General features: G+C 43.7%; 1 protein-coding gene and 1 long non-coding RNA gene across 8 annotated transcripts in view; one reads left to right on the top strand and one right to left on the bottom strand.

Moving 5' to 3' along the window:
- The window catches only part of MAPRE3 (microtubule associated protein RP/EB family member 3), a 664975-nt gene that overhangs the window by 137669 nt on the left and 504330 nt on the right, over positions 1 to 22976 (top strand). For all 7 annotated transcript variants that reach the window (XM_069233631.1, XM_069233633.1, XM_069233630.1 and 4 more), the window contains exon 2: positions 4556 to 4618. Coding sequence is in view for 3 of the 7 variants with exons in the window: in XM_069233627.1 (XP_069089728.1) it covers positions 4556 to 4618 (63 nt within the window). In the remaining 4 variants the exon portion in view is untranslated. The remainder of the gene's footprint in view (positions 1 to 4555; positions 4619 to 22976) is intronic.
- The window catches only part of LOC138295378 (uncharacterized), a 382460-nt gene that overhangs the window by 159364 nt on the left and 200120 nt on the right, over positions 1 to 22976 (bottom strand). The window contains exon 5 of the long non-coding RNA XR_011203586.1: positions 745 to 805. This is a non-coding gene — a long non-coding RNA (uncharacterized lncRNA). The remainder of the gene's footprint in view (positions 1 to 744; positions 806 to 22976) is intronic.

The following is a 22976-nucleotide window of genomic DNA, read 5'->3' as shown; positions in this document are numbered from 1 at the left end:
TATATTATGTATCTATGTTTATATGTATATATATATAGTTCATATATTTATTTACTTGTTTAAAAAAAAAAAAAAAATGGTAGGTTGAATTCTCAGAATGATGTGTTTGTTTGGAATATCATTAAATATTACTATTGTTCTTTCATCTCAATGGCCTATTATTCTGTGGCACATAAAAAATGTTGGTACTGACGTCGGCGAGGACCTCTTATTGCCTGTATGTCAGACGGCGGTGCGTGGGCAACTTTGACGTCCTCGTCGACGTGCAGAGGCTAGGAAGAAGATTTCCGTCAAATGCTGGCGCAATGGGAGTATTCATTAGGTGAGGAATCCACAGGTAGCTAATGTATCCACCAGCAAAGTCGTTACCTAAGGTAAGTAACTCGTTCATTTGGTACAAAAAATATAAAACCTTTGAATTCACATATGCTGTGCTTCAAATTAATTGACTTATTACTTTAAAAGTAGCCCAGACAATTGAAAACATATTATTAAGTCTAGCCCGCACCAAAATTACATTTGAGAACAGTGTATTTTAGGCAAGAATTCTTGATCATATGCTCGAGTTACACAGAGAAAATTTGCTGCAGCGCGTCCAATCTATTTCTCGAAAGAAGCTATGTACGCAGCTTTTGTAGCTAATTCAGACAATGTGCCCTTGTACTTTTGCCGAATTGGAATGGGAATGGGTAAGAAGGCAGTCTTAATGTGCAAAGAAGACTAATTACAGTAAATACTACTTACCGTGGAAAGCTGTAGACTGGTGCTAGAGGTTTCATGGGCAGCTGGGCAGCCCTAAATGCATCTGTTGGATAAAACCCAGACTGCATCAACATAAACCATGATCTTTTGAAGGATTATCTTTATGTATAAATAAGAGGATGGTTAGCATTGATACATTTACCTTTTCATTTCTATGTCTTTCCCTATAGTTCTCAAAATCTTTTTGGAACCGTTGATATAGGTACAGGAAATAGAAAGTCTGAGCTGTGGGGCATTTTGAGAAAGTGTATTGTTTGTCAGCCTTGATGAATCCTTTATAGTTAATTATCACCAATATTTTTTTTTATTTTAGACTCCACAAGTCCATTTAAAAATGTCCTTTCTTGTGGACTTGAAGGTTCAGAGCCCAGTACATTTCTGGTCTAAGTCCTTACGTCAGAGGGCTTCATTAAATGCCTGGCTTGGTGACACATGATGTAAATGACTTGTGCAAACTAAATTCCTAAAAATAAAATCTATACATTGGATTCGTACCCCAGGGCAGTACTGATCCGCTCTAAGATCTGCTACAGAGAGTCCCTGAGAACTGTTCATAATCTTTTCTTGAAGGCTTTGTTTGAAGGTCTTTACCTGTAGCATGCAAAGAGTCTGAAAATAGTGAAAATTTCATCAGTTGTTTTTTTAATTTGGTCTTTATTGATTTTACATTAATAAATCAGAATACTTATGTACGTCACTGTTAGTGACGCCATATATAACTTTACCCACAATCGTAAACAATGGAAAATAGGTAAATACCCAAGTGCAGCCCTTCCCGCTCCACTCCCCCTAGTCTGCTCAGTCTATGTTCATGGCTGTCTGGTCCCTAGCACAGTCCCTTATCATTACCTTTCATCTGATGCCCACATACACCGTATATCTTACTATCACCTGCTCCTTTGTGCTCGTTGTGTAGTTATTCTTATTTCCACTTGTACATCCCTTCCCATACAAACTATTGGCTCCTAGGCCACACTGCAGCAAAGCTCAATGTTGTATCTCTGCTTCTGCAGGAGTATACATAATGCGGTACACAGTGCGTTAAGGGTGGTTGCTTGTCCAATTTAGCCACAGTAGCAAGCAGGAATCTATCAATGTCCCTTTACCATCCATCTTTTTATGCTGTACACTAAATATGGCCACCTTAACCATAACCCACTTCCAGACATCTGTTACCCATTTCCTGATGCTTGGCGCCCTACACCCCTTTCTTCCATGGCAGCATTCTTTTTGGCTAAAGTTAGTTCAGGGTCAACAAATTTATGTATCTGTTTAACTGGTTCTCGTCATTTGTCCCAAAAAGAACACCAAGGGGTTACCATACATAGTTCTACCTGGCACGTCCTCTATCATGTCTAATATGTCTGTTTTGTGGATTATGATGGCAATCCCATACTTTATGGTGAAAGATCTGCCTGTGCAACAGTTGGAGGCCAGGGATACATTCTTGCTCTCCATGCTGGTGACAATACATTTGGTGAAAATAGTTCAGTTTAGTTAAACAGAATCGAGGATTCCCACTGACCTTCATTGTGTATCATAGAATAGTGCCACAGTCTTTTTGTCTTAAGATATTCTGTCCTTTCTGAATTTAGTTTTAGGGTGCATCCTCTGATACAAAGTATAACCAAATATAGCATTGTTTGATAAAGATCATTGAGAGAACATCCCATACTAGTGAAGAAAAACAATGTGCCATTCAAACGTTTGAACCAATTAGCGTTTAACATAAGACAAAATCTGCAATAGCAAGGATCCATGCAGCATTCCTTTAGCTTGGGGATCTATAGCATCCTTGTGAGAAATGCAGCACAAACGAACCACGTGGTGTAGCTGTATCTCTCCGCTCTTGCCACACAAGCTTTTTTTTATACTAGAACTGGGTTTGGCCATTTTATATTAAAGGTTACATACAATGAAGTATCTCAAGAGGCTTTATATCTGATAGCATGTTTCTGTTCTAAAAAGGCCACTGTTTGTACCCTGTCACACTTGTGTAGTAACCCATGTCAGTGTACTGTGGTGGCTTTAGTTGTATCAGTACTTCTGGAAGGGGTCCTCGCCTATTGGGAGGGCCCAGATATGCTCAGCTCGTCGAGCTGACAGTTCGGGCGGTGGGGGAGGGGTGGGGCGCATTGTGCCCCTGCTGCCCTCACCGCACGGCACCTGATTCGTGGTGCTGGCAGCACAGCCCCAGAAGCACTTGAGTGCTTCCGGGGCGCTCATGTTAATGACATGCACAGTGCTTCCCCTGGTTAAAAGGGGGGAATGGGCGGCGAGCGGGCCTTCTCAACGCCTCTCGCCGCCCGGTTTTGCAGCGCTCCTCAGAATGAGGAGCATTGAACACCCACCCTCCTCCCCACATGGCATATACTTGTCCTTTCTACATTTTATTCTGTTCTGCTGTGACCTATTTGATCCTCGTAGTGTTTTTTCAAAGTCCTATTATGTTTTGTGAAAGTACTAACATTTTCCTCCTACAGCATCGAAGCGTCCAACGTGAGCTATTTTGTCATATTTTGTGGTTAGGTTTGGCAGGATGAGATCATGACTTGGGGGACAATTGGATTACTTTTTTCCATTACTTCAGCAGGACGGCAAGGTAATTTGACCCTCCATGGGGTGCTGGCAGGAAGGTAGAATGACAACAAGGGGGGTGGGGCGTTGCGAGCGGTCGCTGGCATCTGGTCCTTAGGGCCAACCACCTGTGCATATACAGGGTCTCGAAGCTAGCACAGGCCCCATGGCGAGGGGGTGGGTAGTGCACGAGAGTCTGTGGGTGGAAGTGGTGCCTGAGGTAGGTGTCCTGGCGGGCAGGAGGGCCCCTTCCACATAGTTTAAATGCAACTAGAAGGGTTTTTGGAGGAAGGGATGGAGCAAACCAATGCTATATGGAAAGACTATCTCTGGGGCTTTAAAGCCGGAGGTTTGGGGATGGGTGCCACACTAGGCAGTCATGATCTCGTTCGCAGTCATTGATGTTTGATATTTGGGATGCGCATGAACGAATGTAGTCAGTGGCAGGAATTTTGATGTATTAGCGGACTGGCTAGGCATCTTGACAATGTACATACAGTGTAAATGATGTGGGGTTACTGCGTAAAGTTTTGTTGATGAATTATGTTTTATTAAATAAAATATGGCTGGGAGTTAACGACTCCAGTGAGTTGTGAAAGGTGAAATATTGCCATACTGGGTGTAAAATGGTCTGAGAAGAGGGGTGGGGGAGAGTCTAATGGAGGCGAATGGGAAAAGGGGTGTTTTCCAGGCGACAGGCTTCGGCGATGCCGGCTCATATTGGTTACTTACCTGCTGCCAGTTTATTAACACAGAGATCTCTGCCATATGGGATGGCTATCCTTTTACTTTCACACTTTTCTCATTTATAGGATAGTTTTACCCAGAGAGGCTTATTGCATGGCAAAAGACTATGTACATTGGCGATATCTGTAGCATGTGCGATATGTTTGAGTCTTTGCCATGCCTGAAGTCTTAAACAAATAGGCCACTTTCACATCACCCCGTAGTGCCATATCCATGTGTCACACTACCAATCTATAATTATGATGGTCAGCTACCCACAAAGCAATCTAAAGTAAAATTTGTTTTATCACAATGGTTGCTTCCAAACTGAATCGTGATAGATGGTATTTATCTTTTTGTGGAACGACTGTCCATTTTACATGGACCCAGGATTAGAATTAGCTTAATGGATGAACTGTTTGTATGGGGTATGAATACATTCCTGTTACTCCGAGATACAGTCTTTAAAATTGCCTACTTTCCTTTCTAGGCATACCAGTGGTATATATCTATCGTACTCTTGGAGGCCGAGCAGTGGCAGCAACTGTACAAGGTAAGGAATGCCATTGTTTTTATTCTGACAATGTATACTATGTATGGTAAAACTAGAAGCACATCTTGGGAAACTTTAAGGTCATTCAGATTAGATATTCACCATTGAAGTGCTTCATGTATGCATCATTCAGGGAGGCATTTCCCCGTTACTCTGTTTTCTAGGTAGCCTGCTGTACAACATTTCAGGCGTCTGTTTGTCCTTGTTCTCCAGGGCGCTTATAGCACACTTTTCAATTATACCCTTATTGTTTTTTTTTGGACTGCACTACCCATATACTGTCTCATCTACTGCAATTTCTGTTTGAAATGTTTCTCAACGATGTAAGTAAATAAATGAGGTTGTAATGCGCCTTGAAAAACAGTACATTGTATTCCACGATAGATAGAATGTTTAATATAAGGCTTCATGATGTGTGGGGCGTTATGATCGCCTCGGTAAAATTAAAAATCTTTCTTACAGCGACTTGTAGGTATTAGCTGTTCATTTTCTACTCTGCAAATAATTTAACTTGCCGTTCAGAAAAACAAGTATTGGAGTTAACGGCTTAGTTATATTAGTTGTTCAATACAAACTGTTTATGGTTTGTGTCGATCGGGGTAAAAAAATCAAGTTTGTTGACAAAAATCAAATTTGGCTCTTGTATTCAGCATTTAAAAGTGCTCACTGAAATAAATTCCTTATTCTTTTTTTCATCACAGCTTTAAATACTCATCCGTCCACTGGCCTGTGGGGCCTCGGGACATAGAAAGTCGAGCATTACACAAATTGTTTACATTAAAACATAGTAGAGAATGTATAATGAATCAAAGGAGCACACCTAAAATGGCTAACGAAAGGGAAGAAATAAAAGAGAGGACGAGCAGTGTGTATAAAATAGGGAAAAAATGCAAATAGTAGCAACATCTGGGAGACGCTGTTGGATATCAAAGCAGTGCACGTAGGTGCCCCGCCAAGCATCGGATTAGCAGATGTTTACCGGCATTGATCTAGCTTCAGTAATCCCTTGTTCTGATGGATACTTCTATCTGCAGACACCGCCCACTTGGAATATTGCTCGGCGCTAGATTGATCTGTAAACTTCTGCGAAAGGTCCTGAGTGCTGACCGGTAGCGCTATAAGCCTCCTCTCTGCACCGCTTCGAGATGCAATGAAACGAGGCTGCAGACGAGCCCCACCCTGGCGAGCTGGACTCACTTCCTCTCTTTCCTTCTCCTTGAAGGTGATTTCGGAGCGCAGATCCTGTTTTTTTGCATCTTTCAGTTTTTATCTCCGAAACGTTTTCTACACTGCTTGGAGTGTCTCCCCTGAAACATACAGGATTTAAATAGATGTCTGCCCCAGATCCATACAACTTTTACCTTGGGGCCTTGCACTAACCATGACTCGAAGTCCCGCAAAAATGCTCCCTTATCCACCTGAAAGCAATCAGGGAGCACAAAGCCGCACTCTGTCTCGTTGAGCATAATAGGATGACTCAGTACCACTTGAAGTTCCAGGGCTGCTTACAGTCCCAGCTCCTAATCACATTTGCCATTGTCTGGTAAGTCTATGTTGAGGTCATAAGACAAGGTAAGGCATAAGCACCAGAAATCCAAATGTTTTTTTTCGTCCTCACTGCTTCCATTCCAGCAATAAGTCAGTCAATCAATCAGGAATTTGTAAAGCGCACTACTCACCCGTGAGGGTCTCAAGGTGCTGAGGTTGGGGAGGAAGAGGGAGGGGAGGTGTTGCTGCTGCTTGAACAGCCAGGTCTTGAGAAGTCTCCTGAAGATAAGGGGTGCTTTGGTCTGACACAGGTGGGTCGGAAGAGTGTTCCATGTCTTGGCGGTGAGGTGCATGAATGATTTGCTGCTGGTTGTAGTTCTGCGGATGCGTGGGACGGTTGCGAGGGCGAGGTCGGCGGAGGGGAAATGCTGATCGGGGTGTAGAAGGAGAGCTGTCTGAGGTATTCTGGTTCAGTGTTGTGCAGTGCTTTGTGAGCATGGGTGAGGAGTTTGAAGGGGATTCTCTTGTTGACTGGGAGCCAGTGCAAGTCTCTCAGATAGCCTGTGATGTAGCAGTGGAGGGGGATGTCCAGGGTGAGGCGTGCGGAGGTCTTCTGGATGCGTTGCTGCCTCTTCTGGAGTTTGGCCGTGGTTCCTGTGTAGAGGGTATTGCCGTAGTCCAGTTTACTGCTTACGGGGGATTTGGTGACTGTTCTTCTGGTTTCGGTGGGGATCCATTTGTAGATTTTTCAGAGCATGCAGAGGGTGTTAAAGCACAGATTATCCCCACTCCAAGTCAGACGGTCCCCACTCCAGGGTGGCTCTTGGCATATACTTGGAGCCTGACCCGATTCCACTCCCTGCACAGATGCACCCACATTTTCCCGGGCCATCGTCTCAATGCTGCAGTTGTTCAAAACGGCTCTTGTTCCCTCCATTATGCCTTAGACCTACAAACCCATTGGGGTCTCCAGTCAGAATCCCCTGTCAGGTATTTCCTCTGGTGTCATCTGACCTGGTTTGACCTCTTTCTAGCCTGCTGCTGGCTCCAGGTCTTGCCTTGATGCTTCTGTCGCAGGCTCTGCTGGTGTCCCTGGATTGGCACTGGTTCTGCCACCAATCATGCAGGTCCCGGATTTTCCACTGGTTTTGACCTGCAATAGGCTTCTGATTGATTCTGGCCCATGGCACACTTTTAGATGATAAAAGGGCAGCATGTACTTGTGATGGATACAACTACCTGTGGATTCCTCACTTTATGAATTCTCCCAATGCTCCAGAAATGACGGAAACGTTCTTCCCAGCTCTTCACGTTGACAAGCACGTCACAATTGCACAGCTCTGCACTTTTTTGACTTGGTGTCAGACTCCGGAAAGCCTTGTGGTGTAGGCTTCCTCTTGCAAATGCCTTTCTGGTTGCTTTGCTGGCCAGCGAATCCAGACAAATTCATTCTTTGGCACACGTTTTCATCTGCCAGTTTGGCCCTCAGTTCTTTGAACACAGTGTGCCTCATAGTACTTTATACTCATGCTTTTTGTGACTTTTTGAGTGAGATTTGACCTACCCTCTTGAGGATTTTAAAAATTCATCCTCACAGATGATGCACAATGAGCAGGCTGCGACCAGGTATGTTCTTTGAGCAGGCTGGGATGCCACAGATTGCATGGACACGAGTGGTTATACATTGCCACATTTTTCCAGTGATGTCCAGGCTTCATTAATGCAAATACATTCGGTAAGAAGGCAGACTTAACTCTGGAGCTTTTTAATGACAGCAGGGGTACGGTGCACTCATTGTGGCTATTTTTTCCTTACCCATCAGTTCCACCAACAGTACTGGAAGTTCATGGCTACTTGAGACATCTTGCGTATTGCCATCAGTAGCCCTCACAACCTGTCCTTTCGTGACTGAAAAGGAAAGGGTGGTGGCAAAGGGTGTGGTCACCAGCAAGCCCAGTATTCCTCTTTCTCCACCTCACTTGGAGCATCTGTGCCAAACTGCTTTAGTTTCACTTCAGTCGTCACTTGAGGCTGGTAGGGGGCAGAATCCATTTATGTGTCTTAATAGTGTGCAATTATTTCAGATTAATGGGTCCTTCTAGTTCAGATTGGTTACGCTCTCCTTTTTGTGTCCGTCCCTCCTGACATTCCTCCAGTTATTACTTAGATGTTCTCTCCAAGTTTAGTCTCTACTTGCCAAGGGTGTTATTGAGATGGTATCTGAGACGGCAAGGGGTACAGGATGGTACTTTTGAAACATCCTAGTTCCTAAGAAGGATGGGGGGGGGTTGAGGCTGATCTTAGACATAAGACTTCTGAATACCTGACTGAGAAAGGAAAAATTCAAAATGCTGATACTTAGCCAGGTGCTGTTGGCCTTGAATCCCAAAGACTATGTAATCTCCTTGGTCTTCAAGGGTGCTTACTTTCATCTGTTGATCTTGCAGCTCCTTCCAGATGTTTACCTCCAGTTCATGGTCAAGCGGGAGCATTACAAATTCACCATCCTGCCCCTTGACTTTACCTTGCCCCCTGAATGTTCATCAGTGATGTCTGTGGTTGTGATACATGCATGGGGGGGTACACCTTTGGGTGGGTGTACATGGGCTCCTCCAGTTATTACTCGGATGTACTCTCCAAGGAAGTTCAAACTCCGTTTGCCAAGGATGTGATCGAGATACTATCTGCGGCAGCCAGGGGCACAGGATACTACTCTTAAAATTTTCTGGCTCTTGATGCTCAAGGGCACCACCACTTTAGGTTGTCACAGACCACCTGCATGTTGCTGTTTACACTGGGCTTCTCCATGAACAAACTGAAGCCTTGTCTTTAGACTGTGAAGTAGATTCTCTCACTTTGAAGGCCTTTCCAGCCTCGCAGTAAGTTTGGGACATTCAGACTATGACCCACTTGTTGTTTTGGGCTTGTACCTTGAATCTGGCATGAATAGTTCTGAGTCATCTTGGCTTCCTGGCCTTGTTCATCCTGTTAGTGCCTAATGCCTGCAGGCACATGCAGGCTCTACACAAGAACTTTAAGGTGCAGTGGGCCCAACTCGGGGAGTGCCTGTAGGAAAACATCCATGCCGTGGAAGAGGCAGCCTGGGCTCTTCTCCGGTGAATGACAGATGGCAGTCTGATATGGTAAACAGTGAAAAGTAGTAAAAATCACTACAATTTGTAAGAGGAAATTTACAAGGGTGATCAAGGCTAAGATTTGGCTGAAATATGTAGGGTACTTTGCTGATTAATTTTGTTATGCACATCAGCTTTGGAGTGGATGTCTTGGCTCTGCTGATGTGTGGATGCTTTCTTTGGGATATTCAGGGATACCTCGCACCCCTGCCACACAGTGTCAGAGTTGTATATATTCTCTCTCTGTCGTTTGTCCTCTCCCTCCTCCCCCAACACACACATTGCTACCTATCCAACATGTGGTGCTTCCAAAGGGGCTTTAATGAAGTTATATAAATAGCTATGAATTGACCCTTAAATGCAAAACAATTTTTTTTTTTACTTTGCAGTAACTCCCTTTTTTGTTTTTTAAATAACTTATACCACAGAAGGACTGTAGCATTTGAGCGCAGTACTTAAGTTTTCTTTTCTATGGAAGCCATGTTACTTTTGATGGACATCCTTTTTTCCTCTTTCAAAAAAAATAAAGGAAACATCTATTCATAACGAGTAGCACACAAGCCCTTTAACAGTTTGGTAGCCAGAAATATTTTTGTCTGGCATTCTGTACACCTTCTCAGCTGTCCAATTCCCTTTTTTAGGTCTAGCCTTAGACAACGCATGCTCTGTCGCTTGTGAGATCTTTGTGTACTTGCAAGAGGTTTAGAACCCGTCCGTTGCTTACCATTGTTTGGCTTCATTGTCAGTTTTATTTGCTGACTCTTGATTGGTCTTAGTATGGGGGTTCACTTTCTCGATGTTTGTTTCTTCCATCCGTGGAGCATGGACTAAGCACTGAGTGCTTTTTTTTAGATTAGCATACTGTGCTACTTGCACTGGCATTAAGGGTACTTTTTTTATTGTGAGATATTTCTCTGTATGTTTATTGTGCTTGAGTTCATAGTGGCTTGCTTCTTTTGGTTTGCTCTGCTGTGATTTTCTAGTGAGATGCTTTATATGTTTGCTATGCTAGAATTGTACTATGAGTAGTTTCTTGGCAATGATGTTCTGCTTGGTTCTCATTACCCATTGCTTCTCTGTGTCTTTGCTCGAGGCTGCTGTAAGGATTGGCTGTTTTTACGTGAATTGCTTGAATTTGCCACTTTGCTTTCCCTTTTAATTTCACTTTTCTTTGGTCCACAGACCAATGTCCAGTAGACCCGTGATCTCTATTGCTTCTAGGCTCCAGAGCTACAATTCTATTTCGGTGAACATTTTCTTTGCTTTGATGTCTCAACATTAGTTTCTGTAAATAGAGAGCTTCTATTGAAAAATACTGGTATCTCTCTGCTACAAATACTTCTGTTGGCTATAACTACACAACTCCGAGAAGTACGCGCTTTTGAGCTGAGATTACAATGCACTGTGGAATCACTGAAGGCTGCCAATTTGGAACCCGTGGCCCATTTGTGTTTTTTTTTTTTTTTTTCCCTTCTTTCTAATATACACGCACTTTCTCTCAAGTCTATAAATCTCATTCTCCGTGTACTTCTCTCTTCCCTTCCTACTCCCTCATGCTCTATTTCTTGTTCTGCCTCTGCTTCCTCACTCTTTGTCCATCCAGCTCTCCATCTTCTCTTTTTTTCTCTTTCCCTTTTCTCCCCAGCACTGGCTGCACCATAGTGCTTTTTTTGTTATCTTCAAACTTTCAGCCATACTGCATAGCAGCCATGAAGAACATGTTTTAGTGTTTGTTTTTGTCAGCTATGTTGTGCAGCTGTACAACATGGCCGAAAGTTAAAAATAAAATAGATTAAAAATAATTGACACACAGTGCTGCCATGTAGCGATTTCTTTTAGGTTGCAGCCAACCAGACAGCACAGCTGAATCATTTCCTAAAGACATCTGGAGGAATTCAGTAAGTTGACTGAGAATGCATTCTCGTTGATTACCATTTGGCTTTGTGGTTTGTAACTCACACTTTCTGGTTTTCCATTTGCTAGCTTTATTTGCATTAGGCTCTACAGGTTCAGTTGGTCCCTCTCTTTGCTAGATTGTGTTTTCCATATGCTTCCACAAACTCACTTTCTTCTAACAGGCCTTTAAATCTTGTTCTTATCTTGTCATTTGCTGTGCATTCAAAGACTGAGGTTGAATGTCAGGTGCTGTCTTCGAGAGCGCTTGCTTGCTTTTCTTTCTCTGACTTAAGTGTGAGAGGATTTATGGGACAATCTTGGCGCATACTGGGGGTAGGAAAATTTGTTTCTAGCACACAACAGCATTTAAATTAACTGGAAGTATTTCATAATATATCAGAATTATGCACGCAGAAATGAAGCACATTTTTTGCTATCTCTGAAGTGTGTTGGAAACAAATACTTGAATATGATCAAAACTAAACATTAAAATAGGTGATGCAACTTCCACACATTTTCATCTGTGCACTGTATAGTTTTATTTATAATACTGTATGTCTGTGCAAATGTAATGGTCATTTCAGTTGAAAATGTGTTGTCTGTAATGGGAGTGTGCCACCACACCATGAATACTCCATTCTACACCACTCCACTCTATTCTGCACCACTGCACTCTACTCTGTACCAATCCACTTTACACCACCCCTCGCCACTGCACTCTGCCCCACTGCACTCTACCCCACTCCACCCTACGCCTCTCTACTCTACCCTGTACCACTCTTCGCCACGCAACCTTATACCACTCTACTCTTCGCCACTACACTTTACATCAATCCAGTCTAGGCCACACCAGTCTACTCTGCACAACTCCATTCTACACCACTTGGCAACACTGCACTCTACACCAACGCACTCTATGCCAATACACTCTGTGCCAATGCACTTTACTCTGTAACACTCAACTCTATGCCCCTGCACTGTACACCAGTCCACTGTACTCCACTCTAATCTGCCCTGCATCACTGTACTCTGCCACTGCGCTCTACACCCCTTTACTCTATTCCATTACACTCTATACCACTCCATTCTACTCTGAAACGATGTACTCTACACCACTGTATTCCACTCTGCACAACTCTATTTTATGCCACTCTGCTGTTAACCACTGCACTCTACACAAATAAACTGTGTCTTCACTCTGCATCACTGTACTGTACGCCACTGCTCCTACGCCACTCTACACCACCACACTCTCTACTCTGCAACACTGCACTCTCCACCACTGATTTCTCTACCACTCTAATCTGCACCACTCTACATTACTGCACTCTATGCCACTAAACTCTACTCTGCACTCTATGCCACATGACTCTACTTTGTGCCACTCTACCCTGCACCATTCTACTTTGCAGCACTGTAAACGATGTCCTTGCATTCTAGCTTGTTGCATTGTATGCCGCTGTATTCAGTGCCACAAACAAAAAGAACAGAAGATGGACGGAACCCACGTCATACCATTCCTACTTAGGGTGACAAAAGCAAAAAGAACAAATGATGGACGGAATGCTGAACAATGCAAACATTCAACCCCAGTCGCAAAGATCTGGGTTTAATCCATCGTTTTTGTGCCCACCATGCCACCCGAGTTTGGACCCAGCCACATGCAAATCAGTCTTTACCCTGTTTCCCATGGGAACAGTCCAGCCCGAACTGCCAGGCCTGGTCCTCCTTTGACCAAGATCAACCAGGCTAGCTTCAGTCCAATGCCACTGCACCCAAAGCCACTTCACTCTGTGCCACAGTACTCTACAACACTCTACGCCAAAACACTGTACACCAGTCCACTCTACTCCACTCCAGTGTATGCCACTCTACGCAACTCCACACAATGCTATTCCCAATACACAACACTCTCTCCACTGTCTGCCATTCCACACCACTCTCCTCTATGCAACTAACTTTTAGCCATGCTGAACAGCAGCCATGCTGGTGAACAACATGGCTAAAACACATTGGCAAAGCCCAATAGCTCTTTCATAGGTGAGACCTACTGGCTTTTACAGTGTTTTTTTGTTTGTTTAAGTCTACCATTATATATTATACCATTACAGTACGTAAACTTATTTGTCATATGCAAACACTTATTACATATATGGTTTAAAACCATAAGCAACATGTTATAAAACGCCATCCTTTCCTTTATTTTCACCAGAACTAAGATCTAAAAGCCAATTTCTTTATTACCGTCCATTAGATAATTACAAAAGTACTCGGCTCCGAAGTGTTTTTTAACAGCACCCATTTTGACTTTCACAAATTGGATTTTGGTTGCGCATGTCTTCTGTGTTTCAAAAATGAAACTAAAATTCCTTTTCGCTTTTTCCCCCAATACTTGGGGAACCAAGACATAAGATTTATATGTTCTTCACTCTGCCACGGTGCTGGTAACTTAAATACTTATATCCGTTACTCTCATTATCATCTCGTTTGGTGCTTCTTTAGTGCACTTTCTTTATTTTGTGCAAAAAATGCACTGCACTCTTTTAATCCTAATAAAACTGTCATGATTATATCTAATGGTGTATTGTACCACAGTACAATTCCAGCCCTTGAAATCCTGAGGGCTAAGCACATGTTGGCAGACTGATGTTTTTTTTTTGTTTGTTATGTTTTACCTCTCCAATTGTTAAGGGGCTTGCAAAACCAACAAACGTTTAAAGGATATTTTGCTGGTGAACTACTTTTCTATGTAACTGATATTGTGCTCCTTTTGTCTTTGTGCTATATTGTAGATTGTTTAATGGTCGTTAACTCTTATGATGTCTGTTGGATGGCAGGTGTCCCAATGGTTAGAGTGCAACATTCACGCTTTAAAGCCAGGCCTAATATATGTATTAAGGACTTTAAGATGGTCACCAGTCATAGAAAACTAGCCTCTATTTTGGATGTGCAACTATAATCCCTTAGCTACCCTTGTAAAGTTCACATACTTCACAAACATTGAAGGGTACTGCTAGACCTATCAGTTCCTGGTGTGGTTTCCTGTGTCTTTTTGCTTCTGATCCCCTGTTTTTGATCCTGTGCTGAATTTTGTTTTGCGGACTTTAGGACTCTGGGCACTTTACCATTGCTGACCAGGCTAAAGTGCAAGTGCTCGCTATCTAAATGGTATTGGTGGTTGGTTTATCCATGATTGGCAGATTATTTTTACTAGTATGTTTCTAGTATAGTGCACCATGTGTGCCCTGGGCCTGTAAATCAAATGCTACTAGAGGGCCTGCAGCACTGATTGTGCCACCCACATGAGTAGCCCTGTAAACATGTCTCAAACTTGCCACTGTAGTGTCTGTGTGTGGAGTAATAAATTGACATTTCGACCTGGCAGGTGCACCCATTTGCCAGACCCAAAACTTTCCTTTTACTACATGTAAGTCACCCCTAAGGTAGGCCCAAGGAAGTCCCATGGGCAGGGTGCAGTGCATTTAAAAGGTAGGACATGTACTGGTGTGTTTTACATGTCCTGATAGTGAAATACTGCTCAATTAGTTTATCACTATTGCAAGGCCTATCTCTCCTATAGGGTAACATGGCGATTGCCTTGCAATATCGTTAAAGTGCAATTTCCCATTGGGAGCAGATAGATCGGGAGTTTGGGGTTAACACACAATTTAAAAATACATCTTTTGGTAAAGTTGGTGTGTAGATTGCCTGTTTGAAAATGCCACTTTTAGAAAGTGGACATTTTCTTTATTAACTATTCTGTGCCTCTACCTACCTGTGGAATACATGTCTTGGTCAGGATGACAGTTGGGCTGTTTGTGAATTCTCTCTAGACAGTCACATAAAGGGAGCTGATGTGTCCCCTGCATTTCTTGATGGGTCTTCTTGAACTAGAGTGGCCTCCCTATTCAGGTGCAGGTATCAGGTGCAGGTATCGGCTCCTCAGCTGATACCTGCACCTGAATAGGGCTGTGCCTGTCCTCACACAAAGCAGTCTTCAACCCCCTGGAGTGTGTCTGGGGCCAGGGCAGGGAAAGGAAGGGTATTGTGCACTACAAAGACTTCTCTTTGAAGTTCGCCTACTTCATAATAAATACTGGACCTCTGACACCACAAAGCTAGAACACTTCTGGACTGAGGACATTCTGCTAGGAAGAAGAGCTGGATGCCATAGGAGGGACTGCCACTCTGCCTGTTGCTTTGTTGTGCTGGCCTGCAGGTTCCGTCCTGGGAGTAAAAGGACTGGACTTTGTTTTCAACATCCTTCTTTCCAAGGTTCTCCCAGGGCTTGAGTTGAGTTTGCCTCCTGCTAAAAAGTCTCAGGTACATCAAAGACTTAATCTGCCAGCACCTGGGCTCTTCTGCTGAGAGCCCTGTCCAGCTTTGGTGCCAAATCCAGCCTGGGCCCTTAAAGAAGGTTTTTGGATCTACAAGGGAAAAATCCATGTGAGTCACTGAGTCATTCCGAACTGAAATGTCGCTGCAAGAATTCTAGTCAGTGCAGCTACCTTCCCCAGAGCGTGTCAGAGAGACATTGTGACCACGGTTTTCCATGCAGGCCCCAGCTTTCTGCTGCAGCGCGTCAGAAGAACCACCACTGTACGCATTTCGAGCACTGCATCACTGGAGTCAATGATGCATCGCCCTGACTCCGAAGCAGTGCCTGCTACATCGCTGTGAGATCGCCACATCGCGGCTTGTATTCCAGTGCATCACTGATGCATCTTCTCTGAGTGCCATTTTCTTCATCAACACCGCATTGCAGTAGGGAACCAATGCTTTGTGCTGCAAACAACGCATCACTTTCCCTGTGGCAGTAAGAAACTGATGCATCACCTCCCTTGCCTAAGCAGTAAGGAACCAATGCATCACCTCCTCTGCGACAGTAAGGAACCGACACATCTCTGGCTCTTTGGACGCATCGTCTTTGTTTTTCACACATCTTAGGTAGTTTGCCTGATATCTTTGTGCTTGGGTATGTTGGATTTTTGTTGTTTTGTTCTTGTTTTACTCAGATAGATATTGGCTACTTCACTAAATACGTGTGTGTGTAAGTAAATATTTTACACATTGTGTCAGATATAAGCCTGACTGCTTCAGGCAAGCTACCAAGGGGGTGACCAGGGGTTATCTTACCTGTGTGACTCCAGGTACCCACAGCTATTTAAAGCTTCATCCTGACAGAGGTGCCTCTGGCCACTTTTTTTCCTCTCTGATAATATATACACACACACACACACTCTCTCTCTCTCTCTCTCATATTTATATATATATATATATATATATATATATATATATATATATATATATATATATATATATATATGTATATATGTATATATATGTATATATGTATATATATATATATATATATATATATGTTCGGTGGCATGTGTGCCTGCAGATACACATGCTGTGCACATCCCGCCATCTGGTGTTGGGCTCGGAGTGTTACAAGTTGTTTTTCTTCGAAGAAGTCTTTTCGAGTCACGAGATCGAGGGACTCCTCCCATTTCTGCTCCATTGCGCATGGGCGTCGACTCCATCTTAGATTGTTTTTTTTTTTTTTCCGCCATCGGGTTCGGACGTGTTCCTTTTCGCTCCGTGTTTCGGGTCGGAAAGTTAGTTAGAATCTCGGAAAAATCGTCGGTATTGTTTGCGTTCGGTATCGGGTTAGTTATAACAGATCGACACCGACTTTTGAAGAGCTCAGGTGGCCCTTCGGGGTTTTTTCGATTCCCCCCCATCGGGGCCTGGTCGGCCCGGCCACGTGTTTCTTCAAGGCTGATGGAACGGACCCCATTCCGCTTCTGCCCAAAATGTCATAACAAGTATCCATATACAGATCAGCATCTGGTCTGTAACTTGTGTCTGTCTCCAGAGCACAAGGAGGATACCTGTGAAGCCTGTCGAGCGTTTCGATCGAGGAAGACATTAAGAGACCGAAGAGCAAGAAGACTGCAGATGGCGTCGGCGCCGACAGGACAAGGGCGTTTCGAAGAGGAAGATGAAAGCTTCTCCATCCATGAATCGGACTCGGACGAGCTCGATCCCGAAGAAACGCCGAAAACCGCGAGTAAGACGTCGAAACATAAAACTCACGAGAAGACAACAAAAGCCCAGGGGACGCCACCGCCAACAGGCCATGGCTTAACCCGAAAATTAGGTGACCGATCATCGGCACCGAAAAAGGGCATGCATGTGGCAAAGTCATCAGACTCCACACAGCTATCTCGGGCCCGAGACAGCGGCTCCGAACAGATTCGGCACCGAGACAGTGGCACCGAAATGGTTCGGCACCGAGACACCACGACGCCGAAAATAAAGAAGGTTGCCTCGGAGCCCAAAAAGGCGACCGAAAAGATTTCGATTCCGAAACATCCAGCCTCGGAACCGAAAACAGGTTCCTACACAGAGGAACAGGGATTGTCCTCCCAGATGCAAGGACATAAGTTCGGAGAGGAACTTCAATCTGTTGAGCCAGACTACACTCAAAGAAGGCTCCACATTCAAAAAGACACAGGGAAGATAAGCACTCTTCCCCCAATTAAGATGAAAAGAAGACTTGCCTTTCAAGAAAAGGACAAGCAGCCACAGGCAAAGGTGGCAAGACAAACAACTCCACCACCATCAATGCACACATCACCGGTAGCCACTCCATTACTGATGCAATCCCCGACTCATACTGCAATGAGTCAAGATGATCCTGATGCATGGGACCTTTATGATGCTCCTGTATCAGATAACAGCCCAGACTGTTACCCTACAAGGCCGTCGCCACCTGAAGACAGTACATCCTACACGCAGGTGGTCTCAAGGCCAGCTGCGTTTCATAACGTCACCTTGCATTCAGAACCAATTGAGGATGACTTTTTATTTAATACACTCTCCTCCACTCATAGCCAATACCAAAGCTTACCTATGCTCCCGGGAATGCTAAAACATTCAAAACAAATATTTCAGGATCCGGTTAAAGGCAGAGCCATAACTCCAAGGGTGGAAAAAAAGTACAAGCCACCACCAACAGACCCTGTTTATATTACGCAGCAATTAACACCAGATTCTGTGGTTGTTGGGGCAGCTCGCAAGAGAGCAAACTCTCATACCTCGGGAGATGCACCACCTCCAGACAAGGAGAGTCGCAAATTCGATGCTGCGGGTAAAAGAGTTGCAGCACAAGCAGCAAACCAATGGCGTATTGCCAATTCACAAGCACTTTTGGCAAGATACGATAGAGCTCATTGGGAAGAAATGCAGCATTTCATAGAACACTTACCCAAAGAGTTCCAGAAAAGGGCACAACAAGTGGTAGAAGAAGGACAAAGTATCTCCAATAATCAGATACGGTCATCAATGGACGCAGCAGATACAGCTGCAAGGACAGTAAATACTGCAATAACAATAAGGAGACACGCATGGTTGCGTACGTCCGGATTCAAGCCGGAAATACAACAAGCCGTGCTGAATATGCCCTTTAATGAACAGCAGTTGTTTGGGCCGGAAGTCGACACTGCTATTGAAAAACTCAAAAAAGATACAGATACCGCAAAAGCCATGGGCGCACTCTACTCCCCACAAAGCAGAGGCACATTTCGCAAGACACCATTTAGGGGAGGGTTTCGAGGTCAACCTACAGAGGCCACAACCTCACAAGCAAGGCCCACTTATCAAAGCCAATACCAGCGGGGAAGTTTTCGGGGGCAATATAGAGGGGCACAATTCCCAAAAAATAGAGGGAAGTTCCAAAGCCCCAAAACCCCTCAAAACAAACAGTGACTTCCAAGTCAAACATCCCCAACACATAACACCTATGGGGGGGAGACTAAGACTATTTTACAAACATTGGGAGGAGAGAACAACAGACACTTGGGTACTGGCAATTATCCAGCATGGTTATTGCATAGAATTTCTCAAATTCCCTCCAAACGTACCACCGAAAACACACAATATGTCAAAAGAACATATAAATCTTCTAGGACTAGAAGTTCAGGCATTACTACTAAAAGAAGCAATAGAATTAGTACCAGAACACCAGAAAGGAACAGGAGTTTACTCTCTGTACTTTCTCATACCCAAAAAAGACAAGACTCTGAGACCTATATTAGATCTCCGAACATTAAATACCTACATCAAATCAGATCACTTTCACATGGTGACATTACAAGACGTAATCCCACTACTCAAACAACAAGACTACATGACAACACTAGACCTAAAGGATGCATATTTCCATATACCGATACATCCTTCACACAGAAAGTACTTAAGGTTTGTATTCCAAGGGATACATTACCAATTCAAGGTGTTGCCATTCGGAATAACAACTGCGCCAAGAGTTTTTGCAAAGTGCCTAGCAGTCATAGCTGCACATATCAGAAGGCAGCAAATACATGTGTTCCCGTACCTACACGATTGGTTAATCAAAACCAACACGCTAGAAAAGTGTTCACAACACACAGAGTATGTCATAGAAACCCTCCACAAACTAGGTTTCACAATCAACTACACAAAGTCGCACCTTCTGCCGTGTCAAACACAGCAATACTTAGGGGCGACAATCAACACAGCAAAAGGGATTGCCACTCCAAGTTCAAAAAGAGTTCAGGCATTTCACAATGTAATACAGCCCATGTATCCAAATCAAAAAACGGTGATGAAACTCTTAGGCATGATGTCCTCATGCATAGCCATTGTCCCAAACGCAAGGTTGCACATGCGGCCCTTACAACAGTGCCTAGCATCACAGTGGTCACAGGCACAGGGTCAAATTCTAGATCTGGTGTTGGTAGACAGCCAAACATACACCTCGCTTCAATGGTGGAACAGTATAAATTTAAACCAAGGGCGGCCCTTCCAAGACCCAGTGCCACAATATGTAATAACAACAGATGCCTCCATGATAGGGTGGGGAGCACACCTCAATCAATACAGCATCCAAGGACAATGGGACACTCGCCAAAAACAGTTTCACATAAATCACTTAGAACTATTGGCAGTATTTCTAGCGCTGAAAGCATTTCAACCCATAATACGCTACAAACACATTCTTGTCAAAACAGACAACATGACAACGATGTATTACCTAAACAAACAGGGAGGCACAGAAAATATGGCATTGGGCGATTCACAACCACATTCGCCTAATAGCACAATTTATTCCAGGAATTCAGAACCAGCTAGCAGACAATCTTTCTCGGGATCACCAACAGATCCACGAATGGGAGATTCACCTCCAAATACTGAATACTTACTTCCAGAGTTGGGCAACACCACAAATAGATCTATTTGCAACAAAGGAAAACGCAAAATGCCAAAACTTCGCATCCAGGTACCCACAAGATCAGTCTCAGGGCAATGTGTTATGGATGAGTTGGTCAGGGATATTTGCTTACGCTTTTCCCCCCTCTCCCACTCCTTCCATATCTAGTAAACAAGCGGAGTCAAAACAAACTCAAACTTATACTAATAGCACCAACATGGGCAAGGCAACCTTGGTACACAACACTACTAGACCTCTCAGTAGTGCCTCATGTCAAACTACCAAACATACCAGATCTGTTAACGCAACACAAACAACAGATCAGACACCCAAATCCAGCATCGCTGAATCAAGCAATCTGGCTCCTGAAGTCCTAGAGTTCGGACATTTAGACCTTACACAGGAATGTATGGAGGTCATAAAACAAGCTAGGAAACTTACCACTAGACATTGCTATGCAAATAAGTGGAAAAGATTTGTTTATTACTGCCATAAAAATCAAATTCAACCCTTACACGCATCTGCCAAAGACATCGTAGGATACTTACTACATTTGCAAAAATCAAAGCTAGCTTTTTCTTCCATTAAAATACATCTTACAGCAATTTCAGCTCACCTGCAAATTACGCACTCAACTTCTCTATTTAGAATACCAGTCATAAAAGCATTTATGGAAGGTCTAAAGAGAATTATTCCACCAAGAACACCACCAGTTCCTTCATGGAACCTCAACATTGTCTTAATACGACTCATGGGTCCACCTTTTGAGCCCATGCACTCTTGTGAAATGCAATACTTAACATGGAAAGTTGCATTTTTAATTGCCATCACATCTTTAAGAAGAGTAAGTGAGATTCAAGCATTTACCATACAAGAACCATTTATTCAGATACACAAGCATAAAGTAGTTCTACGAACAAATCCTAAATTTTTACCAAAAGTCATATCACCGTTCCACTTAAATCAAACAGTAGAATTACCAGTGTTCTTCCCACAGCCAGACTCCGTAGCTGAAAGAGCACTACATACATTAGACATCAAAAGAGCGTTAATGTACTACATTGACAGAACAAAACTAATTCGCAAAACAAAACAGTTATTTATTGCTTTCCAAAAACCTCATACAGGAAATGCAATTTCTAAGCAAGGCATTGCTAGATGGATAGTTAAGTGCATTCAAACCTGTTATCTTAAAGCAAAAAGAGAACTGCCTATTACACCAAAGGCACACTCAACTAGAAAGAAAGGTGCTACCATGGCCTTTCTAGGAAATATTCCAATGACAGAAATATGTAAGGCAGCTACATGGTCTACGCCTCATACATTTACCAAACACTACTGTGTAGATGTGCTAACACAGCAAGCCACAGTAGGCCAAGCAGTACTACGAACATTGTTTCAGACAACTTCAACTCCTACAGGCTGAACCACCGCTTTTGGGGAGATAACTGCTTACTAGTCTATGCACAGCATGTGTATCTGCAGCTACACATGCCACCGAACGGAAAATGTCACTTACCCAGTGTACATCTGTTCGTGGCATTAGTCGCTGCAGATTCACATGCGTCCACCCGCCTCCCCGGAAGCTTGTAGCCGTTTAGAAGTTGATCTTGAACATCTGTATATTTGTAAATATATATATTACTTTAAACTACATTATGTACATACGTATTCACTCCATTGCATGGGCACTATTACTAGCATATACAACTCCTACCTCACCCTCTGCGGGGGAAAACAATCTAAGATGGAGCCGACGCCCATGCGCAATGGAGCCGAAATGGGAGGAGTCCCTAGATCTCGTGACTCGAAAAGACTTCTTCGAAGAAAAACAACTTGTAACACTCCGAGCCCAACACCAGATGGCGGGATGTGCACAGCATGTGAATCTGCAGCGACTAATGCCACAAATATATATATATATATATATATATATATATATATATATATATATATATATATAATCTGCAGATTCCTTACCTTAGAATTCCCTGGTGTCCGCTTTGAATCTGGAATTTTTCTGCTGAGCAGTACCCTGCGTACGCCGTCAAGTGGTATCGTTCGGATCTGTGTGCGTCGTTGGAGCAGTCTATGACAGCAGTTCTCTATATAGATGCCGCCCCGGTGCGCGTAGGTCAGTTCTTTTCCTTTTGCGCCGGTTAAGTGCAGATCCGGACTAGAGCTACCCTTTCGTCGACGTTCGTCGAGGTCTTTTTGACTGTTTGAAGTCACGTCTTTGAGAAAGACTGGTTTCAAGCTGTGTGGTGTGTGTCATCGCACCATGTTGGTGACCGACCCGCATCGTGTTTGCCTTTGGTGCCTCGAGAAGGATCATAATTCCACCTCGTGCTCCGACTGTCGGGCCATGGCTCCGAAGGCCTTGGGGGAGAGATCCCTTAAGCTTCTTGCGGCCCGACAGCCATCTTCGGTCGGCGCGACTCCGATAAGGTCACGGTCCCGCAGGAGGAGGAGGTAGTGGCACCGCTCCCGGAGCCCCAAGTCCTCTTCCTCGCATTCGAGGTCATCTGATCATTCAGGTAAGGGGCACAAGAAGAAGTCGTCCAAGTGGACTTCGACTTAG

Source organism: Pleurodeles waltl, chromosome 5 (genome assembly GCF_031143425.1).
Source record: "Pleurodeles waltl isolate 20211129_DDA chromosome 5, aPleWal1.hap1.20221129, whole genome shotgun sequence".
NCBI lineage: Eukaryota > Metazoa > Chordata > Amphibia > Caudata > Salamandridae > Pleurodeles > Pleurodeles waltl.
The sequence above is the reverse complement of the archived record's forward strand: the minus strand, read 5'-3'. Positions and strand labels throughout refer to the sequence as shown.